The following is a 23,124-nucleotide window of genomic DNA, read 5'->3' as shown; positions in this document are numbered from 1 at the left end:
ACATCTCAATATTCCATATTTTTGGTTAAAAATAAACTTTTATACACTTGAACTTAAATCCGTTGTAGAAATATTTACTTGTGCAATTTGGTTTCATGGCTTCAGAATAATGCAGAAGGCAGATCTTTTTTAAAGGGAAAAGATGTCTGTGTGCCCATGGTCTGCACACTCACTGCTGCAACTCGATTGGCTCTCCTTGCCATCTCCTCCAAAGGCACTGTGGGATAATAGGCCATGTAAAACGCCAATGCTCCAATGAAACTGTCACCAGCACCCTAAAAAGAGGCGGGAGAAATACATTCAGCATGTTTATAATCGTATTTTGTGATAAATGTTTGCAACAATAGTGATATCTGACTGGAACTGTCATGATCTAATGAAGAGTGTAAAAATTGGCTATGCAGTAGGGGGCACTATGGCACTAATCAGTAGCTGCTACTCAATTTGCATGTTCTTCAAGCCTGCAAGTTGCTGCATATTGGAAGGAACACATTTATTACAAGGCAAATGTGAGACAGGGCAAAACAGCCAGGACAAAATTATTTTATAGTGAAAATTATTATACAATAAAATATAGTGTCATACATTAGCCTATAAAAGTAAAATGACTATGTCATTAGACATAGTATTTCACAATAAATGATCACATATATAGTACATGTTTATTAAGGTCAGGTGTTGAAATTTCTTTATTCGCATAAATGGTTTACCAGCTAAAAAATAGATCTAAAAATGAATGGGTTAGTCACAGTGGCCATAGCTGTCAGTGCTTCTGGTTTTGGTAATCTCAGAAATATCATCCCTTTGTCTTTTTATCTATTGATACAGATGGAATGTGTGTCTGGGCCCTGGGGGGTGGGCTTGAACAGGACGCGGGGAGGGGGGTGTCCACTGATGGGAAAAGGCTCACTGGTATGTGGCGACACGCTCATGTTTAACCACAAATGGCCCCCGACACTGGTTCTCACAGGCCCGTGCCATTACTCATCACTTTGGATCTCAAAAGAAGACTTCATCGCACTCTCACTCCGCGGCTCACTTCAGCAAGCACCCCCTATATAACCTCAAAGTAACCCCTTTGTCAGGTTTTACTAATCAAGAAAGTGACAGCTGAGAAGATGAGTCAGTATGAAGGACCAAAAAACAGGACCTAGCGCTAACCCTGGTGGGACGTTTAAGGGGCAAATCTCACAAAGGAACAAGTCTCACAAAGTTTTTTAGATTATGTATAGGTTTTTGTAATTGCATTTCCAGTAGTGTTGCAAATGTAAGATAAGATAATGTTAAAATACTTTGGTCTTGCATTATCGCATCATTCTTGCATCATTCACATTGGCGGTTAACAACTCTTGTAGCCACAGCTGCCCCGGGGCAGGATGACGCAACATCAGCCTTTCCAACAACTACCAGTCTCATAAAACGTCTATATGCACTATCTGAGCTGGGAATAAATATATCATCACAAAACTAACCTATCATTGGAGCTTTAGTCACCTGATAGATGACTGACTTATGTGTGGATCACTGTTTTGATCAACAAGTGAAGGAATTACCATTGCAAGACTGAACACATGACATGATATGTCTCAATGAAAAGGGTATTAAATTGAAGATGAGTCCAGTTTTGTGCATATTTTTTCAATACAATGTTTCTCCAGTTAAATTTTTCATTATTTTCAATTTCTTTATAACTAAGAAAGGATGCAAAATAGATCACAATAATTTCAAATGTTTGAGAATGATAGAGACCAGAAATGTTTAAGTTCCTCTGGTGTGATCCCCCTCTCGCTGGTGTGGCTCCTTTAGTGGGAAGACGTTGGAAAGAGTGAGATCAGAGCTGAACCCTTTTACAGGCCGGCTGGATTTCCATGCAGCAGTCCAAGGTGCGTTTATGTTTTGTCTGAGAATCTGAGAGTACAGCTGTAGTGATGCTTTGGAGCTATTTTGGACATTGCTCATGCCCATGCGGTCAGGATGATGACACCACCACTTTAGTGTGATTTAGTGGTGAAGTGATGATTAAACCACACACTTATAGCACAAAAATAAGTACAGTTTGAATGCTATAAATATAAGTATTTGTCATGCGTGAAAAACAAGGTCAGTTTAAATATCAAATATTCCTTGAATTATATTTAAATTCTTAGAGTTAATATTAATATATTAACTTGTCTTGCCCTTTAAATAGGACAGAATATTTTAATCTAAAATAAGCATTGGCCTGTACTTACATAGTAAATGTGGCTTGTGCCAAATTTAATTAAATGTTTTTTTGTTTTTTGTTTTTTTAATAAACACATTTAAATTACCAGTATATTGAACTATTTTGAACTGTTGCTTTTCTGCAATTAAGACAATTTCACTGTACTTTAATTCATTTTGATATATTAAAAAACAAAGTTTACAACTACAACATAGACATATTATATTTAAATATCTTCATAGCAATGAAAAACTAATAAAATAAAACAAAGCAGGAAGCTATAAAAAAAAATTTAAATAAATAAATAAAAATATATTATGCAGTTGCAATGTTGCTATGAGCCATTAAAGATTTACTACATAAGCACAGTGTTTGCCAAGCAGATAATTGAACACTTTGTCCTGGCTCCTTGTCTGTTTGACTTGAGACTGGCATGTGACGCTCTTGGCCAGTCTGACTGAGGCTCAGTGAGGCTGACAGTGCTGCGCCCCTCAGCCGCGGTGCCGCTGCCCTCGACACACTTTGATGAAGGTTAGATGTGGAGACCTGTCAATCAAACGACACAAGTGCTCTCTGCGGATGAGCGCTGATGCTCTCGCTGGCTTGACCCTGTGCCTTTCCTCTGCCGGCTCTCTGCTGGAGCTCAAGCTGATGATCACGATTGGGATGGCACTTCAGAAGCTCACCAAATAAACTAAGTAGAGATCCAGAAGTTCTGTGCAGTCAGACAGCAGGCAAGTGCAAAGGAAAACGGCTGACTCCTCTCTCCTAATACATGATCAAATGATATGTTTGCCATCCATAAGAAATGTGTTCAAATGTAAACTTTTAAAAAATATATTTTTAAATTATAGACGATAGAATGAATATTGTTGTTTTTTCATATCTTCAAAAAACACAATTTCGATATTATCTTGGAGACAAAATATCAGCCCCATCAAGGTCACAAGTAATAAAAAATACTTCATCAAAATAACTCAAATGGAATTTGAGTGAAACAATTGCAACCAATCAAAGTCAGTCCAAAACTCACAGGAGGCATAAATAACAAAGAGCACCCAGGTTTTTACTGGCAGTGTTACTTTTAAGTGCAAAGCTAAAAAACATCAGGGCTGATAATTACATTTATTAAAACCCAATATCTGCCAAGCGCTGACAGTTTAGATCATACATACATCTTCAGTGCAAAATGAACCACCTGCACTCACAAAGCTTTTCTAAAACCTGTCCCATATTTTATGTCTCGACCAGTAGCCCGGTGCACATATGATTCCCAGCGCACTGTGACAGATGGAGCTGCGTGCCGTTAGTTCCTGGAGCCTACAGCTTTTGTCAATGAAAGGCTCCCCAGGGAGAGCAAAGGCCGACTGAAGGGCCAGCCATGACTCACCAAGGCTTCCACATCCGGAAGCTTCCAGTAAGACTTGCTATCAGCCGGGGACCACAGTTCAGAGGCAACTGAGCCGGAGAGCATGAGATCAAAAACATTTAATTAGACCAATTAGTCTCTTGCATCACCATCTCCAATGCTTTTCCTCTTTCACTATTTAACACAGAGGATAATGCAAGTCATGCTGCACAGGCAAAGAAACATCTGGCCAAAATGCAACAGATGAGAGCGATTTAAAATGGTGATGTGGCAGTTTTCTTATTGGCCACAAACCTGACTGAAAAAGAGGTAGTAGTTTTACTCAGTTTTGTCTGTCCTTGCACTGATTTTGCTCTCAAAAGTTTCAAACTGAGACAATGCGGAAGGTATGAATCCATATTTTCTATTGACTCAAACAGGTTTCAGTGAAGTTATTTGGTATATGCTTCCTTAAGGTTTTAAGTATGGAGATGTGAATTGTTATGAAATGTTTTTTTTTTTTCTTTGATTGAGGAAATCTTGAACATAATTTTTCATAATTAAATATAAACTGAACTATATTAGGGAAAGGTTAAACCAAATAAAAAAAAAGAAATGATTACTTAGTTGCCATAGATACGCATGGTATAAAACTAGGGTAAAACTGATGTATTCGGGTAGAAATTAAAATGATTTCTTTTTATGGCTATGGCTCTATCTCAGTCCAACATTCACAAAATTAAAGAACGCTTAGGGTGGATGTCTTCTTTTACCTTGGGCTTCCAGGAAGGAACAAAGCAACTGCGTTCCTCTAAGTGTCCAGTCATGTGAGAACAATTTGACTGTCCGGGACCCACCACTGCAGTGCTGTAATGTCTACCTTTCACCCTAGACTAGACCTCCCGGAACAGTGGAAACAAGGGCCACCCAAGTCCTGCTGGGGCTAAAACATGTGTGTATATCAAAGTTTTGTCTAACTGTCCTCACAAAATCTTCTGATTACTTGAGATGGCTGTATACAATTTAGTACAAAGGAACAAACAAAAGAACGTTTTGGGAGACACTTGGTAGATGCGTAGTAGAAGTATTTCCAACAGATTCACAAGCCTGACTCAGCCCATAACATTCTTGCCAAAGTAAAAAGTGTTATACAAACAGTTTTAGCAGCAAAGAGTTGTTGACAAAAGGAGGGTACATAATTTAGCCAACAGTAGTCGGCGTCAGCAGATAGAGCAAAAATAATAATCCATCTGTGTCTACTGGAACAAAGTGACCAAATGCTTTTTTACAGTGAGGATAATTGTGTTACATTCAGTGCGGGTCATCCCTGGCACATGGCTCAATAGAAACTGCAAAGTGAGAAACCACAAGTGACTCATGCATCGCTACTGAAGAACTATAGTAGAAAAGTCACAACAGTCACCACTAGCACTAAAGTAGATGTTGTTGTAGGAGACTACAGCGCTCTACTCGTTCAAGCTAGTCTCAGTTTCCATGGAAAATCAAATTCTGATTTTGAACTGATAATAACAAAAACATTTCTCTCTAAACAAAACCACAACAATATAAAATACACCAGGAGCGTTTTGAGCACTGCACAACAATTCTCTTATGGCAAAAAAAGAATAAATTCATATTATTTATTTACTTATTTATGCATTCATTTATTCATTTAAAACTGTCTACATCCTCAACAATAATATAACTCATTTGACCCATTCATGACACTCCTATTTCTTGCCGGGTTAGACCAACTACTACACAAGCCACAAACAGCAACACAGCTGTCAAAATATACTCTTCTTGACAGGTTTGCTATATGATGTTATAATGGTTAAAATGGTTAGATTAATTCGTATCTTGGCTGGTAAAGTGTAACATTCCCGCAGGGATGAATAATGATCTTGATAACAGGCCGTTTCTGAGCGCTCCTCTGTAAAAAGTAAAGGCCTTACTGGAACAGGGATCATGATGTCCAAAAGAGTTAAACATCCTGAGATTTATGGGTCCATCAAAGAGGAGCGGGCTAGGAGGGGCGGTGTGTGTGTTTACCAGAGCCGCTGGGACAAGCAGCCGGCACAACCACGAAAAACTTAACTCTGCTTTCTGCTGACTGATGCGCCAAATTGTGACTCAACAAGCAGAACAAGAGGCGTGGAGGGGTGTCTTCACCCCAGAGGTTTATGGGAAGGGAGACAGTTTGAGGAGCTCTGTGTCTCCTTGTTCACAATGTGGTTTCAGTCAGATGGTATTCAAGAAAGTGGGTCTTTTGTTCTAGAAATGCCAAAGTGAATTGCAGTGATTTTACAAGTGACTCTAGAAAATATTTGGCGTTCCAACTTAGTACAATCTTTCTTCCAATTTAGAATCTTTCTATTTATGTTAGTTAAAGTAAATAAATGAATGCTTCTAGCAATACCTTAAATTGGACTCAAACTAAGAGGAACTAAGAACTAGAAGTGCCAATACATGATAAACCTTGTTCTAAATTTTTCAGTTAAAGGAAAAAATAGACCAAAGATTCTTACTACGGTTAATTGATAATCGTGATTATTCAGATCGCAATATAAAATTAATTTGCAAAAGTAATTTATTTCAATTCAATCTATACTCAGAAAAATAGACCTAGATGTGCTTTTTTAACCCTTCTATTTATGTCACATTAATTAATTTCTTTTCAATAACTGAACTAAACTGTAAGACTAAATAACTAAAAAAGGAATAACATTAACTAAGCCAAAAATGTGTCAGTATGCGCAAAAATACTACAAGTTCACTAAATCAAGAGTAACAACTCATTCCCAAACACCACCCAGAGAGAATTGCTTTACCACAGTTTTAGTACCAGTACTTCTTCGTTTTCACCCCACACAAACTTTTATTGGTCAATAATTTCTATTTTCACAAGAATGGGCCTAGAGTAGGCGTCGGAAGAGTTTAAGTCATGATTTACTATAAGCAGTGATCAACAGCATAGAGGAATTGCAAAATGGTAAAAGTCCCTTTAGGGAGCTAGCTAGCAATACACTCCATTACACAAACAATTAAAGACCTTGGTGAGGTGAAGTGATAATCATCCCAGAGCAGTGACGGGCTTGGTTAACACACACACATACACACACATAGAGACCACAGAAGTCTCAGAAACAGGAAACTCAAACTAACTGAAGTACATGTGACGACAACTGAATTCAGAACCCGCTATGAAATGAGTCAAGCACAAGCAGATTACAATCAGAGAGGCTGGTCAGCACGGCCCCGGTTCCACTTGACAAAAGTACCAGAATTGATTATTTCATGAGACGTAAATAAATCAATAGCTGGCTCCAGAGTTTGAAACAGAGCATGTGTTGTTTCAGAGGAAGCAAGAATAAAAATTCTCCCGGGAACTCAAAATATGCAGAATTGCTCATAAGGTTAACCCTCTGTTACAAATCAATCAATAAAAATATTAGTAATTCTTTTGATAACAAATGGTAAAACAAATAATGTAGTAACTGAAAAAAATCAATGTGTACTTGTAAAATATAAAAAATAAGGGTGAATGTCAACACATTTGCATACACTGGAATTAAATCACAATAACAATAGTATATTAAGCAGTTCAAATAAAAAAAATAGAGACAGGAGTGAGGCTATTATTTCTTTGATTTTACAGCATATAATATATAATGTATTTTTTTTAATCTGAATTATTTATTTTAAGCAGATAAAATTAGCTAGTGTTGATATTACTAAAATATATGAACATTGTTTGAAGATATTTCAGAAATTATAACAAAATAAAAGAGTGCGCATGTAAAGAATGTCTTTTTGTTATAATACTCTGACATAGAACTAACTGTGTGTATTTTACCGTTGTATCCACGGCTTTTACTGCTTCTGTCGGGATATGTTTGGAGGTGGATTCTTTTGCCTGGAGCACCACACAACCCTGGGGTCCTAATGTGATGATAACTGCCCCACAACCACGAGCTAGCAGGTTCTGTCCCGCATGCTCTGCTTCATCCACTGTGGAAACTGGGCAGCCTGTTAACAGCTCAGCCTGAAAATGAAACAACAGGGAAATTACTTAGGACAACGTGCAGGAGGCATTTTAATTACAGGTTATCTACAGTCAGGGAGTCAATTTAATTTTGCTTCAAATTAAAGATACAGCAAAACCAACACTCAAGTGGGATAAATAAATACTGGTTTATGGAAATCCCCTAAGGAGAAAAACTTCTACAGCAGTACAAAATAACTTATTGCATTATATTAATAATTATTATACTAATGCATTTTATGTATTATGTACTTTACATTCATAGCAAAATCAAACAAAATATAAAGTGCTTTACATAGCTGAGTAAAAGATGTGTAAATGTGTGTAAAATTTAAAAGTAAGTGGTAGTAGTATGTGGAAAAAATGTGTCTCAAAGGAACAACAATTTTACACCAAACTAAAAAAAAACAACTGCTGAACTGTGGAAAGTATATCTTTAGTATTATGAAATAAGAACAGGGAGATACACAAATAGGTTCCTCTAGTTCAGAGGTTTTTTGTTTTTTGTTTTTTTACATTTTTTAAGCTTCTTTTCTTTTCTTTTTTTTTTTTTTTACAATATTTTATTATTAGCTGATCATTGCCTACATGTATTGACTGTTTTATATTAGTAGCTGTGAGATGACTCAGCTCTTAATTACACAGTGACCGTGCTTGAGCAGACTCATAAAACACATACAGTCTGGGAAGGATTTGCCGGATTCGACGGCGCTCCACAAACGAGAGATTCACAAAGAGGACCCAGTATGACTAAACTATGACAAAGCCCACAGCCTGCTAGAGCTGTGCTTAGCAAACGTCAGGGAAACACATCCAAATTAAATAAATACATAAATAATGGAGAAAGAATGTATAGAATGAAAAGCTTGTTTCACTACTTTTACTTTCCACAAAACAGCAGCAGACATAAATACTTATATGTTAGAATGTACTAAATCAGATAACGTAATTTTGACTATAGTAAATAATACATTTTTCAAGTATTAATTTATATAATAGCGGTTGCCCTACTCTGTCAATGCACAAAAAACATACTGTATGCATTGAACTATCTCAACAGATTCTTGCATCGTTCTTGTGATCTAAATCAGATTAAACATACTGTCATGTGCACTCCATTTTACAAGCGGCCTTCCCCTTTAATTTTCTGCCACAATTACAGATCAAAGATGAGGCTCTTTTACAAATGTCACCCATAGAGATTCACATTTAAAAAAAAAAAACTCAGAATTTTTTCCATGTGCACTCTTGTTAAAAATAAAAACAGTGGAATTCCTGAGGAGATTGTGTGGACGATGGAAACATAAATCCGTTTTGGCACATAATGTCTTCAGGTGGACATCAAAAGACAATTCAGAATAAAGCAGTGTCCCGGAGTATGTGGGATCAAAGAGTACCTGCACTTTGTCAACCAGAATCCCCCACTGCCCCCCCACTGCCTCCCCCACTGCCCCCTCTGCTCTGCGCCATTATCCCGGGCACGCTACAGTAGGACCACACACACACACCTGTAGCAGTATCAGCACATCTCTAGTACTGACACGGCACTGAATGCAGATCTGATGTATCCGCTCCTTGTGATCTGTCGAAGCGAACAATGACCTTGGACAGTTCAAAAATAAACGGCCGTGGAGTGTATCAGAGCTTTAGGGCTCGGATGCCAGTGGAGACGTTTTGTTAGTCATCAGGCTTCACACCAGGGCCCAGAATCAATCTACCTCCCTCTGAGTACCAGGATATGAGCGAGGTGAATTGTGTTAGCAATCTAAACTCTGCGCTATTTCAAGGTTCTCTTATTGTTAACAAGGCAGGTGGGCTACAGTTTTCTATTAGAATAATAGAGTATTTTTACACATACACTGTAATGATGCCAATAAACTGGAAGGAAAAAACAAAAACAAAGATTCATTCCTTTTAAATACACACTGCTCCTAAAGTACTATTTAGTAAAAAAATGTAGTTTGAAAATGTAATTTAAGACATAGAACCCCTGTTACACAGTTCCCACATTTTTTTTTTGGTCAGGGTTGCTCCAGCAAACAAGTTGGAACTATTTACCAGGTTTCGCTCGAGATGACCTCCCTTTCGTAACTAGTCTTCTGTTTTTTTGCATTCTGTGATGACTAAGCAAAGTGGGTGTAGTGTCTTGCCCCTTGATACAACAATAGCCAATATATAACAAGCCAAGGTAAAGTTTAAAATCCTCCGACTGGTTGATATATGCTCAGCACTGTTGACTTGCAAAAGTAAAACAGGTAAAAATTGTGAAAATTATACATCAGGGTGAGGTTTGAACATTGGAATAACAAAAACTTGAACGTTAAGTGCCCATTATTACATTACATATTTATTGGCATTATCAGCACAATGCAAATCCGAGTAGTGGTGTCCTTTACACCTTTGTACACTCTACAATGTAAAACTTCACCACTATGACCCCTGGCACTGGAAAAGTGAATACAAGTCACTCTTTAGTGGACTCTCCCTTTCATGTCCCACACCTGGATACAGCAGCAGTACCACTTCAAATAGACCTAGCTCCTCCAGCTCATCCCCGCGGCACGCTGACTCAGGCCCTAAGCACATCTGCCAGTTGTTTTTACTACGTTTCCCATCAACCCCTGCCCCTCCAAACTCATCTGTCATCACCTCACACTCAGGTGCCATGTCACAGTTTTTTACCGTAAAGAAGGGTGGACTAACATGTCTGTTCATAGCATTGGCGTAATGTGTACTGCTGCAGGCTACAGTGGGGCCTTATGAAGTGTTAGACAGGGGTCAAGACCTAAGAGGTGAAGCAGAAACCTCTACTGTTTACAGTCTACCTTTCTCTAGCGGTTTCCTCACCTGAGTTTGAATCAACAAAGTATTTAAAGACTCAGTGAAAGGTTGAAAATATGCTTGCCTGGCGGAATAATTTTTATCACGTGAATTAAAGAAGATATATTATGCCCAAGTATTCTTAGTATTACACTATAAAGTCTAACAGCTTGATAATAGAAATGGATCCAATGACATTCTGTTCAACCTCAAACTGCAGTACTGAGCAGCCTCGCCTCTTCATAGTGGTGTTTTATTATAGCAAGAAGTGAATTTTCGTATGCATGTTTTTATTGCTGATACATAACATTTCTGAATCCTACATGCATGATCAAGACTCTGGATGTTTTAAATAACTGCAAGTAAGTACAAAGCATTGGGCAGGGATAGGGGCTAGGTGAAAACAAAAATCTTTCCATGCAGAGCAATATAGGATTTAAAGCATTTTGTGATTTTTATCTGTGAAAAGAACTACATATATAAATGAAGGTTACTGACTAAAGTGTTATACTATTAATATTGCAAATAAAAAAAAATAAAAAAAAGATTAATTTGGGTACATTTTAGCAAATCTACCCACCTGTGATGACTGGTTCAGCTTCCTGTACTGTAAAATGTAATTATTGCGGGAATGAAGATGCCAGTTATTTGTGTGTGGTTTGTGCGTGTGTGAATCATCACCTCAGACTCATTACAGCAGAACACATCAGAGACTTTGTAGAATTCTTCATCCAAGAACTCGATTGCTGGCGCTGGGTTGAATATTGTCTTCACTACAAGAAAACCAGAACAGTCTATTTAGGTATGGAGACAACTACTCATCTTAAGGTCAGTCTGAGGATAAACAGTCATTTGCAACCAAAACAGAATATGTCAGAGTTGTTAAATGCTTTTGACAATGGTCCTCCGAGACATGGTGTACAATTGTGTTATAATTACTCCCTCTGGATACAGGCTTACTGTCAAGGTCTGGCATTACCTTAATTAAACTTTCAATAGGAACAAAGCAAATGGACCTCCTCAGGGGACTGCTCTCTGGGGCAAGTGCATAAGCTTCTATATAAAGACACCTTTTAACGATGAAATTAGCATTCCCTGGAACCAAACCTAGAAGAGGAAGCTGAATGTCAGAGTACCACATATAGGGCTTTTCATATATCCCTGCTGTTCAGTATAAAAAATCTACACAATGTACGTATATCACCTCTACAGTTATATAGAGAGTGCCAGTGAGTGGGAGAGATGACCCAAATGACCCTCTCTATGCGTTAAGGAGCATAGGAGAGTGAGTGAACGTGAGAGGGAGAGAGAGAGGCCCTATTTGTCAAAAGTAATCCGCAGTACGTGTAGCACATCAACTGTCTTATGTATATTCATGAGAGCGCGGCGTTAATGCATCTAATACCAGGCTTTCTGTGTATGTGCGAGGATAAGCCCTATTAATTCTGATATCTCTGTGTACAAAATAAAGCCTTGTGCCAGTGAATGTGCGTCTGCGAGGGAAATGTATGTTGGCTGTTGGTGACATCAAAGTCTGTTGTGTAAAAAAGTGTGTGTTTGCGTGGGCCCGTCGGAGCACAGCTGCGTGGGTTAGCACAGGGCTTTGGCCACCTGGCGCTTTGAGGTGGATGCTGGGCGGATGGTGAGTGAGCGCTCCCTCTGTTTTTGGACTGTACTGAATGTATGTATACCCAAATGAGCCCAGGCCATGACACGCGCGCTTTCTAACACGGACGCTCTCCATCTGCTCTGATCCTCCTCGACATTTGTGTCAAACATGCTGCACCTTCATTTCCATAGCTCCACTTTATAACACCAGGGCCACAGGTCACTGACATGCAAAGTTTAAGGATGAAATGAACTCTTTATTTTCATAGGGTAAGTTAGAAACTATTCTTACTCATGCTTTCTTTTTGAACTTGTCTGTATCAGTTTCAAGATCAAAGTAGAATTGTCAAAAAAATGTCTAAATACATAAAGTACTCAATTAGAGGTTCATATGATGGATTACAGAAAACACACATTTTTCAAACCAAACAGCTTTCAGACTACTGTTTAGTAAGGTTGTCAAAAGTATCAAAAATCAGAAACTAATCGATATTAAAACTAATACTGAAACTAGATACTCTTGAAAAAGTATCAAAACTAAAACTCAAACTTAGAAAGATTGACAGAAATGAACCTTTCCAAGTATAAGATTACATAGACTGTGGAACCTACCTGGAAAACTGAGGGATTACACAGATATATCATCACATAAATAATATTTTATAAGTAATATAAAAGAAAAGAATATGATTTAATGCTGAAAATCACATTCTATTCATTTAGTTTGAAATTTATATTGTGACTGCTACTGTAAACTACTACTAATAATAACAATACTAATACGTTTCCCACTTTTACACAGATATACTGTCTTTTCTCTGTTAAAAAAATAGGAAAGGTGTTGATTTTATAGTCATGTTCAAGCTTTAAGATAAAGACTGAGGATATGTTAATTATTTATGGTTTAGATTCTCTCTGTTCTGTTGTGTTAACCAGGTGCCGTTATTACACAAATAAAGTTAACCGACACAAGAACAAGGGCTGCTGGTTCAGATGTGGTAACAATTGCCACTGACTCATGTCACGTAAAGGTGTGTGTCATCGCTGAGTTCAGAATCAGGTGGTACATGTGTGCAAAGGCCAGGCTTTTTACCAAATAGTCCAAATAAAGTCCAGTAATGCAGCAGTTTGGTCCTGCGGTCAAAAGGTGAACAGAAAACAAGGACAGGGAGATGAAGATCGTCACACAGTTTTACAGTGACACACATACAAAAGAAGTGAGTCACCAGTGAGTTTGTGAAAAGGCTTTAAGAGGCTCTAATTGCATCTGCTGAGAAATAAAAAGCAGCTTTCGCACACAGACAAGGAAGTGGGGGAGGAAGAGGGGAGAGGACGGAAGAAGGAAAGAGTGCAACTACATAACTCCTACCATATCCGCTTTGGTACGAAGTGATTTATATTTCTATATGGAAGAGGATCCAAATTGATTTGTATTTGTTTACATAAAGTATTGTTTAATTGCTAGAATAATTTAACATGCAAAGACCCTTTATACTGAATATACTTTTTTTTACAAGTGTATGTGAGAGCTGGCATCTTCAGTATGTGTGGCTTGATGGTGACATTTGCGTAATTTGAGCGGCACTTCACCCCCGCGTCATTAAATCCTTGCCGCCAAACCCATTAACACCCATTCTCTCCAGAGAACTCCATTTACGCAATGATCTGGTGCGGCAACATCGAGGTGGCATCATTTGCCAAGCGTCTTCTCGTGCCTGCTGAGCCTAATCCTGCTGCACTCCTCAGAGAGAGGAGGGGGCCAAGGACCAGAGAGAGAGCCGCGATCCACAAGGCCATCTGGGTGTCCCATCTGCAACATGCTTCTGCTGCGACTCTACGTCCTGGCAGCCCATGGAGAGCCATTACAGCGGCAGAACCCAGAGCTCCTCAGACGTCTTGGATGACGCGCATGGCTTCTATTAATAGGATACTGTTAAAGATGATTAGCTCAGTAACCTGGTTATGACTAAAGGTGACAAATGAACAGAGGACACTGCAGGGGGATTGGGTCTACTTATATCAATCACAAAGCAACATTTAATTGCATTTAAAGTAAATCTTAAATATATTTGTACAAATAATATGTATTTTGTACCACTTAGTGTAATTGGCATAATGTCATTATTTATTTTTCGCAAGGGCCTCCTTTATTAAAAAATCCAAAGAAAAATGAATCCCAATTCCATGAGGTCACTTAGAGACAAGTCTATAAGTTTTATAACTGTACAGCATGTTTGGGTGACACAGGGGCCCCTCACTCACCTCCGCTCTCCTGGGCCATGCACATCGCCTTCAGGGAGGTCTGTGGGCTGATTTCCAGTTGACACACCAGGACTTTAGCTCGGCTCAGAGAAGCCTGTATGTCCTTCAGATCCTCAGTGTTCAGCAGCATGTTCGCACCCGCAACTATTACAATGGCATTTTCCCCTGAGATGGCAAAAGCAAAACAGTGATCAAAGATAGCATCTTTCGTATTACACCCTCATGGTCTAGGGACTCAATTATATACATTTGTGTCATGTGGCATGTATGTTTGTTTTCATTACAACAATTAAAATAGAAGAAAGTAATTCTAAAAAAAGACAAGTAATAAGAGTAATAGAAGCACTAAAAAACAAGAAAACTAAAAGGTGTTTTTAGCTTAGAGCTTTCAGGATCTCAGCAGTGAGGTTACAAGGGCAGAAAAAGCATTTACCTGCATCGTTGACGATGATGGAGGCTGCCCCAGTTGCTGCATTCGAGGTCTGCTGTACAAAGTCTGAAGAGGATAAAGGAGTTATAGTCAAGTCTGAAAACATTTGTTATGTTTTAAATTATTAAATAAATGAAACAAGTTCAAATTACTAATATTAATACTATTAAATAATACTAGTAATATTAAAAAATATTAATTCAAATATATCAGAATAAACAGAATTAGAATCTGTTAGAATATACACCAGAGAAAGGTTTTGGTTGTTTTATCAAATCATAAAAAATTATGAAGAATGAAGTAATTGCATGTAAAAAGAAAAAAAAAAGCATCCATAAAAGTAAATCAAACAGTAATAAAATGTTTAAGTAACAATGTTTTATTGTGTTTTAGTATCTACTACAGACAAAAGACCTCACATTGTAAGTGGAATACTGCATGCACCACAAAAATATAGCCCGGTTTTACCTGTGTGTACACCGCTGTCCTTGAAATTCTGGATATAATTGTCTCCAAAGAAGTCTTTTCCAACCTACAGAACACAGAAGGCAAAACGATTACAACAAAGAAAGAGTCAAGCAAGGTCAGACTTGGTTAGCGGCAACTTTTGAAAAGTGCTCTACTCAAACCTCTATTGGGTTGTTTTTTTGTGTGCCCTGCCAGCATACTGGCATCGTGCCGCCGATAAAAAAGTGTAGAAATGAACAAACATAGCCAAGAAAATGCACATACGTGAAAACACAGGACCAGCTGCGCCAAGCCTTCAAGACAAGATAACCCCGCCTTCACGCCTCTTCATGCCCACCTCGCTTTCGTTTCCCTTCCTCGCCGGCTCAGCACTGGGATGTCCACATCTGTAGCTACTTTGGGTTGTTCAAGGGGTCCCCACCTTGCCCCCAGGCGCTCAAAACGAACCCACGCTTTCCAAAAAATGTGCCAAAACTCGGGCACTTGCAGTTGGCTGTGATAATGGGTAGGGCTTGTATTGGCTGCTTGGCCCCATTCTCTTTGAAGAGCGGCCTTGTGTCTTGGATGTTTTTGTCAAACCCGGGTGTCTATTTTTGGGTTTCCCCATGCCCGGAGAGCTCCTCCTGCACCGCGCTGTTATCGATCGGGCCTCTTTGTTCTGACAGAGGTGGGGCTTCGTTGCTTTAGCGCTCAGGTTGAAAGGCCACTTTCAGCCTACTGATTGGAGACTTGGGGTTGTATAGTCTGGGAATAGGCCTGTTTGATGGAGCACCAGTGTGGGTGGTGTATGCATGCAGTATGGTATTGATCAACAGAAAACGATGTGCAGTGAGTTGAAGTTGTGAAATGAACGAAGCTACAAGGTATTCAGAGTTGGTAAGTGAAAGCTCATGGCGCATGATTTGTGATAAAAATCGCCAACTGCTTTTTTCTGTCAACTGAGCCTAAGCCACACTTTTTTCTACATAATAACACATAGAATGTACTAGATATACTAGAGGTAACTATTGTTAACCACTGACTTTTGTGATTTACCTTGCAGACCATTGCACTCTCTGCGCCCAGTCTTGCAGCCTGTACACATTGGTTGGCTCCTTTACCACCAAACCCGATGAAGAACTTGTGCCCATGGATAGTTTCCCCTGCTTTTGGTAATCTTGGTGCCTGGCTAAAACAGAAAACAAAAACATGGATTAATGAACCAAGTTTTAATATGCATAGACTCAAATTCTATGTTGACTTGATTCAATTTAATTTCAAAGCCTCCTTCAACCTTTGGGATCAGAGTACAGGCAAAACACACACAAAAAATACGTTTTTATTGACTCGGAAGAATGCATGAGAAAGTACGAAAGAGAGCCCAGTACACTGAAATGTGCACTGACCACTATAATTGAGTGTAAATTAATAAAATAAAAAATAAATAAGTTGTTTGATATTTATTTTCCTTTGACATCTTCCCCTATTATCTGGTGTAAACACTGTATCATGCAACACTGATTAAAGTATGAGTACCCAAATGTGCTCATGATGCAACCTCTTCAACCCAAAAATCTGACATTGGCAGCATTATCACCTAACTCACGGGCTGAGAGAGGCCCCACCTCTCTCCTAGAGGGTGCAGTGCAACAGGTGGGTGTCCTCAAAATTTGTCCTGAATTAACCAATCACAAAGCAGAAGCTGTTTGAGTAAGACACTGGTTAGAGCCATTTTCACCGAACATCACTGAGTGGTTAGAGCCAGGGCCAAAGAGGTAAAATGTTGTCATGCACCTGTTTTTGTCCACTGTTTATACTTTACGGTCTAAGTTGAAGCTGTGCCATTACAGAAACATTGCTCAATCTGTGGATTTCCATTGATCTAAGGTAGACTGATGGTATTGCTGCAAATCCTGTTGTTTTGCTGTGGCTTGTGAACATAGTGGAATGCCCAAACCTATAACAGGATACAGGGTCACCGAGCCTGAACAGTGCAGACGAGGAAGCTGAACAAAGGTCGAACTTATGTAAATAAACTCGCACACACCTCCTTCACGTAACTATTCTTGGTATAGACATCTTAGCTAATGTTTTATTATTTTGTATTTATAAACCAATACTAAGAAATCAACGCACACAAAAAAAATCTAACTTAAAATATAGTATATCTATTGTAGCGTTTTACAAATGTAGGGTCTATTCATTCATTCATAGCAATAACATAAGGACATTCAAAGTTAAAATGGTAAGCAGTTTCTTGCTTGCCATATGTGTAATAAAACATTTAATTCGTAACTGTAAGTGAATCTCCACATTCATGCACTGACTATATAAACAAAAACAATGCTGTCTGCTCTGAGTTGACAGGAAAACAATCTCCTGCTTGTTAAAGAGGTTTTTCTCACACAACTGAAAGGCCAAAGCAGGTGTTGTGACGCGACATGTTTGCTTAAAGGCTGATTCTCATTTCCCTCGGCCACTGTTCAAGTCAGCTGTGAGTGAGAGATGAGGGGAAGTGGACAAAGTGTGGAAAAACAAAGTCTGGACTGAAACAGGTCAGTTATGGACATGGTGGAAGGGTAAGAAAATTTCTGATAAGTTTGTGAAAAATTAAAGGATAATAATTTAGTAGATTTTGCAATTGAGCATACCTTTTGGTTTCTTTTCTTTTTGTTTTTCCAAGCAAAATAGCATAAACATATCAACTATTTAGCTATCGCCATTTTACCCCCTCATATTTAACCATGTTTTTTTAATTTTATTATTTCTTCTTGAAAACAAATACAAAAGACTTTCAAATATTTCATGATTGCCATTTAACATAAAAAATATAAAATTTCCCCCTCCAAATTCAGATTTTCTCTGTTGCAAACCACATGCTTTTACTGACAGAGGATTGGCTGTAAACCTCTTGATTAAAAAAGACTCAAGCTTATTATTGATAATTAGAAATGACCTAGAAATGACGTTGTTTAAAATTTGATTATTTGCACAGTCCTACCATACATTCCATTCTATTGTACCACTACACATGTGCAGGATATTCTGAGCATCAAAATGCTGTTTCTATCTGTTCATATTATTTTGTGGTTTTAGACTAAAACTATTACAAAGAGAGACATTGTTATTTACTATTTAAAGTTGAGCTTGTGGAGTTAAGCAGTTTGCTGCGGCAGTAGGGGGCACTGTACGGCTTTGACAATAGGTTTAGTAAGCAGCTACTTCTCCAGTGTTTTTTATGGGAGCAGAAAATTCGGCATAACCTTTTTACAACCAAACCAAGAAAAGTACAGTGCATTTTACAGCCTCAATCAGTTACATTTATAGCCTCGGATCATAATCAAAATCTCCATGAGGTAGATGCGGAAAAGATGGTTTATTTAAAAACTGGAGTCTGTGTTGCCCATTGCCACTTGAAAACTGGCTTAAGACAACTGGATTTTTACTTCAAAGCAGTGCATATCACTTTGAAGGACTGTATTCCAACAACCCCCCCTCCCCTCTGCATTCTGACCTCCATCCAAAAAAATCCAACAGTGCACACCCCAAACCAGGCCATTTCCCGTTAGCCTATTAGGGTCTTAATTGAGAACTCCTGTCCTTCAAAGCAACCCATTACTGTTTCTAATGAGCAAAACAAACAGTTGCCAACTAGTGGGAAAGGTACATGCTTGTTAATAGCAGGTTGGAAAGTTGGACAGATAACTCAACTCAAGTCAAAATGAATTGCATCATGTCACAAATAGATGTTGTTTTCAAGTTGCTGGCAGCGAGGTGACAGCTTGACAGAAAAATATACAGCATGCCCAAGCATAATAGGAATTTTCTAGGCTTAAGCCTTGTCGAACTTCTGCTATTGTACTTCTCAAAGGTTATGGTAAATACAAGTGACAAATTGTTTTCAACTAAGCCTTTTGTGCTACAGTAGATGACTAACAATTTGTGGGAAAGGATCCTAGTTGGCTCAACAAATCTTGCCACATGCAGGGATGATGCAATGCTGACATTTTACTCAGCAGTAATTTACTCAATCATATTATCACACACTGAATGCTTAAAGTTGAGTTGTTTTATTTGCTACAAATCAATAGTATTAGTTCAATTATAATACACAGTCTGCATTGTAGCCTAAGAATAGCCACTTCCTTAATATAAGTACAGACAGGGCTGTACTGTTCATGGAAAACACCCTTCAAGACATTGTGCTACATTTTCCACAAGTGTAAAAATAAAACCTTTGAAAGAAAAAATGTTAATGGGTTGATGTTCAATAATATTTAGAAACAACTGGACAATTGCATTACTGCATTAGGACTAAAAGAACTAATATTACTTACCATGTCCTGTATGGCAATCAAACAATACGTTTTAATGTACAGCTTAATAATTTGAAATGTGATTGTAAAATAAGAGAAAGGCGAACAACCACTGGCTGAAAGGTTTCTTCAAAAGATTTCTTATCGTCAGATGTCTCTACCAAGAAGGATTTTAAGATAGAATTCACTTTTCATTTACTCACCTCACCAAATCAGTCATACAGGAACCCACAACAATCACATCCAAAGCCTTGCCCAATGGCATCTGAAAAACATATACAACTTTGATCACATTGAGATAAAATAGTAGCTTTATTAGGCTACTTAAATTATTGTGTTTTTTTGTCAAACTAGCTGCAGAGAATCCTAAATCAAAAGGAGGATGAATTGTGCAGCAGAGACAGCTCCTTGTAAACTAGATGCTCCTTATTTTACACTTGAAAGTATTTATCACGCACTTTTGTGTGCATTTGGCTGCAACAAATGAAGGTATAAATAGGGCATTCAGCGTTGCCTGAGTTGGAACAATGCCAAGTTTATTGGGGGTTGAAATGGGGTATGCTTCAATTCTGCACTGTGTTACCCGATGCAGCAGAGCCTGTAATTAATTCAATCCTCTGCTTGTATCAGACCTACTGCTTGAGAGTTAATCTCCTCAAATCTCTTCCTAGTCAGAAGAACACTTGGAAAGCCTGGCCGCTGGCTGAAAGATGGCTCAATTCTCTCTCCCACATCTCCAAGAATATTGTCTTCACTTCATAGGCGCAAACCTGGAGTCTTTTTCAAAAACACTGTAAAATAATCTTAGATCAGTACTCAAGGAAAGAAAATCCATACTAATAGTGGTTATGCATAATGACATTGCAATCAACTACATGGTTTCTACACTGACATTTTCTTGTGTAGACATGCACAATGTCCTGTGTAATTTTGTTAGTAGGCTAGTGTAGATCAACAGTGATGTGATGTGTTATAATAGTGGAACAACATTACTAACAGGACCAACACTGAATCTGTTGCTACCCATGTTAAAATACTCTGTTCTAATGTCACTGTCATAGTCACATGGCCACATAGGTCTGGGGGGGAACAGTGTGTGTATTTACCTTGGACGATTGTTCCCTTTTGCAGAAGTCTCTGTCTACGCGACTAGAACAACTTAGTATAATAACAGTGTTCAAAGATCACGCACGAGCTCGGGCAGCTCTGCTGTGACACACTGCTGCCACATTCATTTTGGTTCATAAATTGCCACCTGGAGACTTAACATTTTATAATTTGGCTTTATATTTTGTGTTGTGATTACAAATGTTCGCTATACTACATTAAGCCTTACAAAATATACACATTAAAGACAAAAACGTTCGCACTTTTACAGGCATACACGTAGATATCCAAATCTGGGTCCTCGGAGGACCCAAGCGGGCAAGATTTGGAAATGTCAACATTGGAGTAAAGATCGGCCCTAAACTGTTCAATATTCATGCATTCTCACATTTATACGCTTCATTTGCATTCTCGCACTGCATTATAAAGCCGTCAGTTCTTTGGAAACGACTAAACTCGCATTATAATCTATGTACACAACGCCAAAATGCTGCAAAAGCCTATCAAGCTAACTATGCTAACCCTTGTTGATGTACAATAAAATAACTGTTTAGCTGGGCAGTGATGGAGCAATGAGGCAAGGAAAGTTTATTACACATAGTAATTCAGAGTGCTTTACAGAATAAGATAATCAAATTACAATACAAACAAATCAAAACATAAATAATCATCATAAAATTAACATTAAAAGAGAAGAGTGCAGAATAATAAAAACGTTCAGTCATATGCACAGCTAAACAAGCCTGGATTTAAACCTTGTCAAACTAAGTTATCCACACAGACACGTGAGCCATGCAAACTACTCAGAAAGAGCCGGGTGTGCAGATGCATAACTTGTTAAGAGAGAACGTAAGTGATAGTTTTTAACCCATAAACTGTATTATTCTACTATACAGTCTATGGTTTAAATATTAAAAGTAAAGTGCAAGTATTAAATTATAAGGGTTAGCACTCTGGACTCTGAATCCAGCGATCTGAGTTCTGAGTATTGATACACACTACATTAAAGTGGACAAATTAAACTTGAATTAATTTTAACCATGTTATAACAGTGTTACCTCATCATTAGAAGACCCATAATTGTATTTCAATAGATTCATGCATGTACTCCTGTATAGTCCTAGTTGTATTTGAGGCTTGAGTGCTCAGAAAATATCAGTTTTCACCCACTCCCTAATATTAAGCGGTTTTAGATCAAAATTGCAGTTTCCAGTTAACAAAATGTAAAATAATGATCTAGGTATGTTACATGTTAATACTAAATGCACAAGAGAAAAAAACTTTTTAAACACATAGTGACTGAAATGTTTTGGGGAAGAATAGTTCACATGCATTCAAATAATGGATGTCTCTTTATGAAGCCAGGACAATTCAGGTAATTAACAGTTGTTTTGTTTCTATTCAGACCGTAGGCCTTATCATGCAATCATTTATCAATCATTCATTGTTACTGTGACTTGCTCTCTCTATCTCTAGGGCATCCTCTTCTTTCTCCAGTCACCCTGTTTTTCTTTAATATATGATGATTTGTTTATTTATTTAGTTTGAGTATTTAGTGTTAAACTACAACATGTGATAGAGGTAGGTGAAAATAGATTTTTTTTTCTCAGCACTCAAGCCTCAAATGCAGGACAATGCAGGTTTCTTCAAACATGCATTGATTCAAATACAAGTTTGTGTAAGCTAATGACACTGTTATAAGCTCATAAAAGTACATTTTACATAATATGTCCATAAATATAACAACCACAACCGTTTGTTCATTATTAGCCAAGAAAGGTTTGAATATAAACTGAATTTTAGAAGTATAATTAAGGATATCCAATCTTTCAGCTCTTCCTCTTCCACCGGTCTTGTCCTTGACCTCAGGCTCTATAATCTGTGGGTCCGTCGCTCGAAATAGGTTCTACACATCACGTGCTGCCCCATCTATCATATATTAAATAGTTTTGTCATTTCGAGCGCTTAGACTCCTTAAATTTGGCGCCTCGATCTGCCTGTCCGTCTGCAGGTGACGTGGTACCGCCCATGACAAAACTTTCATCTGTTAACAAACTTTAACAAATAATAAATACATATGTTCTCTATTTGGTTATAGTGTTGTACTAGGATTTTAGTGCACATGTTTTTACGGTTTTCAAAGAACAAAAATGTACTTTTCAGTACAGGCATAGAAACAGGCAGCTACTTGGCCCTTTAAAGGACCCAAACAACAAACTACCGGAAATGTTGAGAAGATGAAGTAAACATTGGTCTAATTTTACTTTATAACTTCTTCAGGTAATGATCTGCACATTTTAATTGTAATTGTGAAGTAATGCGTTTGTTTTTTTCATGATGACATCCCGTGTAATACAGAAAGACATTGATTTTTGTATTAAACAGAGGAAAATTTAGCGAAGGCGAACCAAATGAATGCTTTAGCTATGATAATAAAGCGAGCGATAACGCTTATCAATTCTGACAGAAATGTTACTCCGTTATTCACACTGCCATAGGATAGCCTAGTTTGTTTTTCTTGTATTTCTTCTTGCAGTA

The 23,124-nt window shown here is 38.0% G+C and overlaps 2 protein-coding genes across 4 annotated transcripts in view; one reads left to right on the top strand and one right to left on the bottom strand.

Annotated features, from left to right (window-relative positions):
- Positions 1-23,086, bottom strand: rbks (ribokinase). Of its 3 annotated transcripts, none has more exons than XM_055230993.1 (9): positions 23,075-23,086; positions 19,683-19,744; positions 16,220-16,352; positions 15,185-15,248; positions 14,720-14,782; positions 14,287-14,451; positions 11,098-11,189; positions 7,408-7,596; positions 1-275 (listed from the first exon to the last, which is right to left on the bottom strand). In XM_055230993.1, the coding sequence occupies exons 2-9, from the start codon at positions 19,742-19,744 to the stop codon at positions 102-104; spliced, it is 942 nt and encodes a 313-aa protein (XP_055086968.1). In that variant the 5' UTR covers positions 23,075-23,086; the 3' UTR covers positions 1-101. The 3 variants fall into 3 exon arrangements, with proteins under 3 accessions (XP_055086968.1, XP_033843954.1, XP_055086969.1); XM_033988063.2 differs by lacking the exon at positions 23,075-23,086 and adding an exon at positions 20,586-20,631; XM_055230994.1 differs by lacking the exon at positions 23,075-23,086 and having other exon boundaries at positions 16,220-16,348.
- Positions 22,754-23,124, top strand: part of babam2 (BRISC and BRCA1 A complex member 2) — a 48,109-nt gene continuing 47,738 nt past the window's right edge. Inside the window, exon 1 of the mRNA XM_033988601.2 lies at positions 22,754-22,866. The gene's annotated coding sequence lies outside the window, so the exon portion shown is untranslated. The remainder of the gene's footprint in view (positions 22,867-23,124) is intronic.

Source organism: Periophthalmus magnuspinnatus, chromosome 22 (genome assembly GCF_009829125.3).
Source record: "Periophthalmus magnuspinnatus isolate fPerMag1 chromosome 22, fPerMag1.2.pri, whole genome shotgun sequence".
Taxonomy (NCBI): Eukaryota; Metazoa; Chordata; class Actinopteri; order Gobiiformes; family Gobiidae; genus Periophthalmus; species Periophthalmus magnuspinnatus.
The sequence above is the reverse complement of the archived record's forward strand: the minus strand, read 5'-3'. Positions and strand labels throughout refer to the sequence as shown.

Bases quoted from the DNA above. Each gene is read 5' to 3' on its own strand.
- rbks (XM_055230993.1), bottom strand. From the start codon at position 19,744: ATGCCATTGGGCAAGGCTTTGGATGTGATTGTTGTGGGTTCCTGTATG. The intron at 14,783-15,184 runs GTAAAACCGGGC...TATCCTCTTCAG, and splicing joins GGACAGCGGTGTACACACAG to ACTTTGTACAGCAGACCTCG. The intron at 7,597-11,097 runs GTGATGATTCAC...TTTCATTTTCAG, and splicing joins TCTGCTGTAATGAGTCTGAG to GCTGAGCTGTTAACAGGCTG.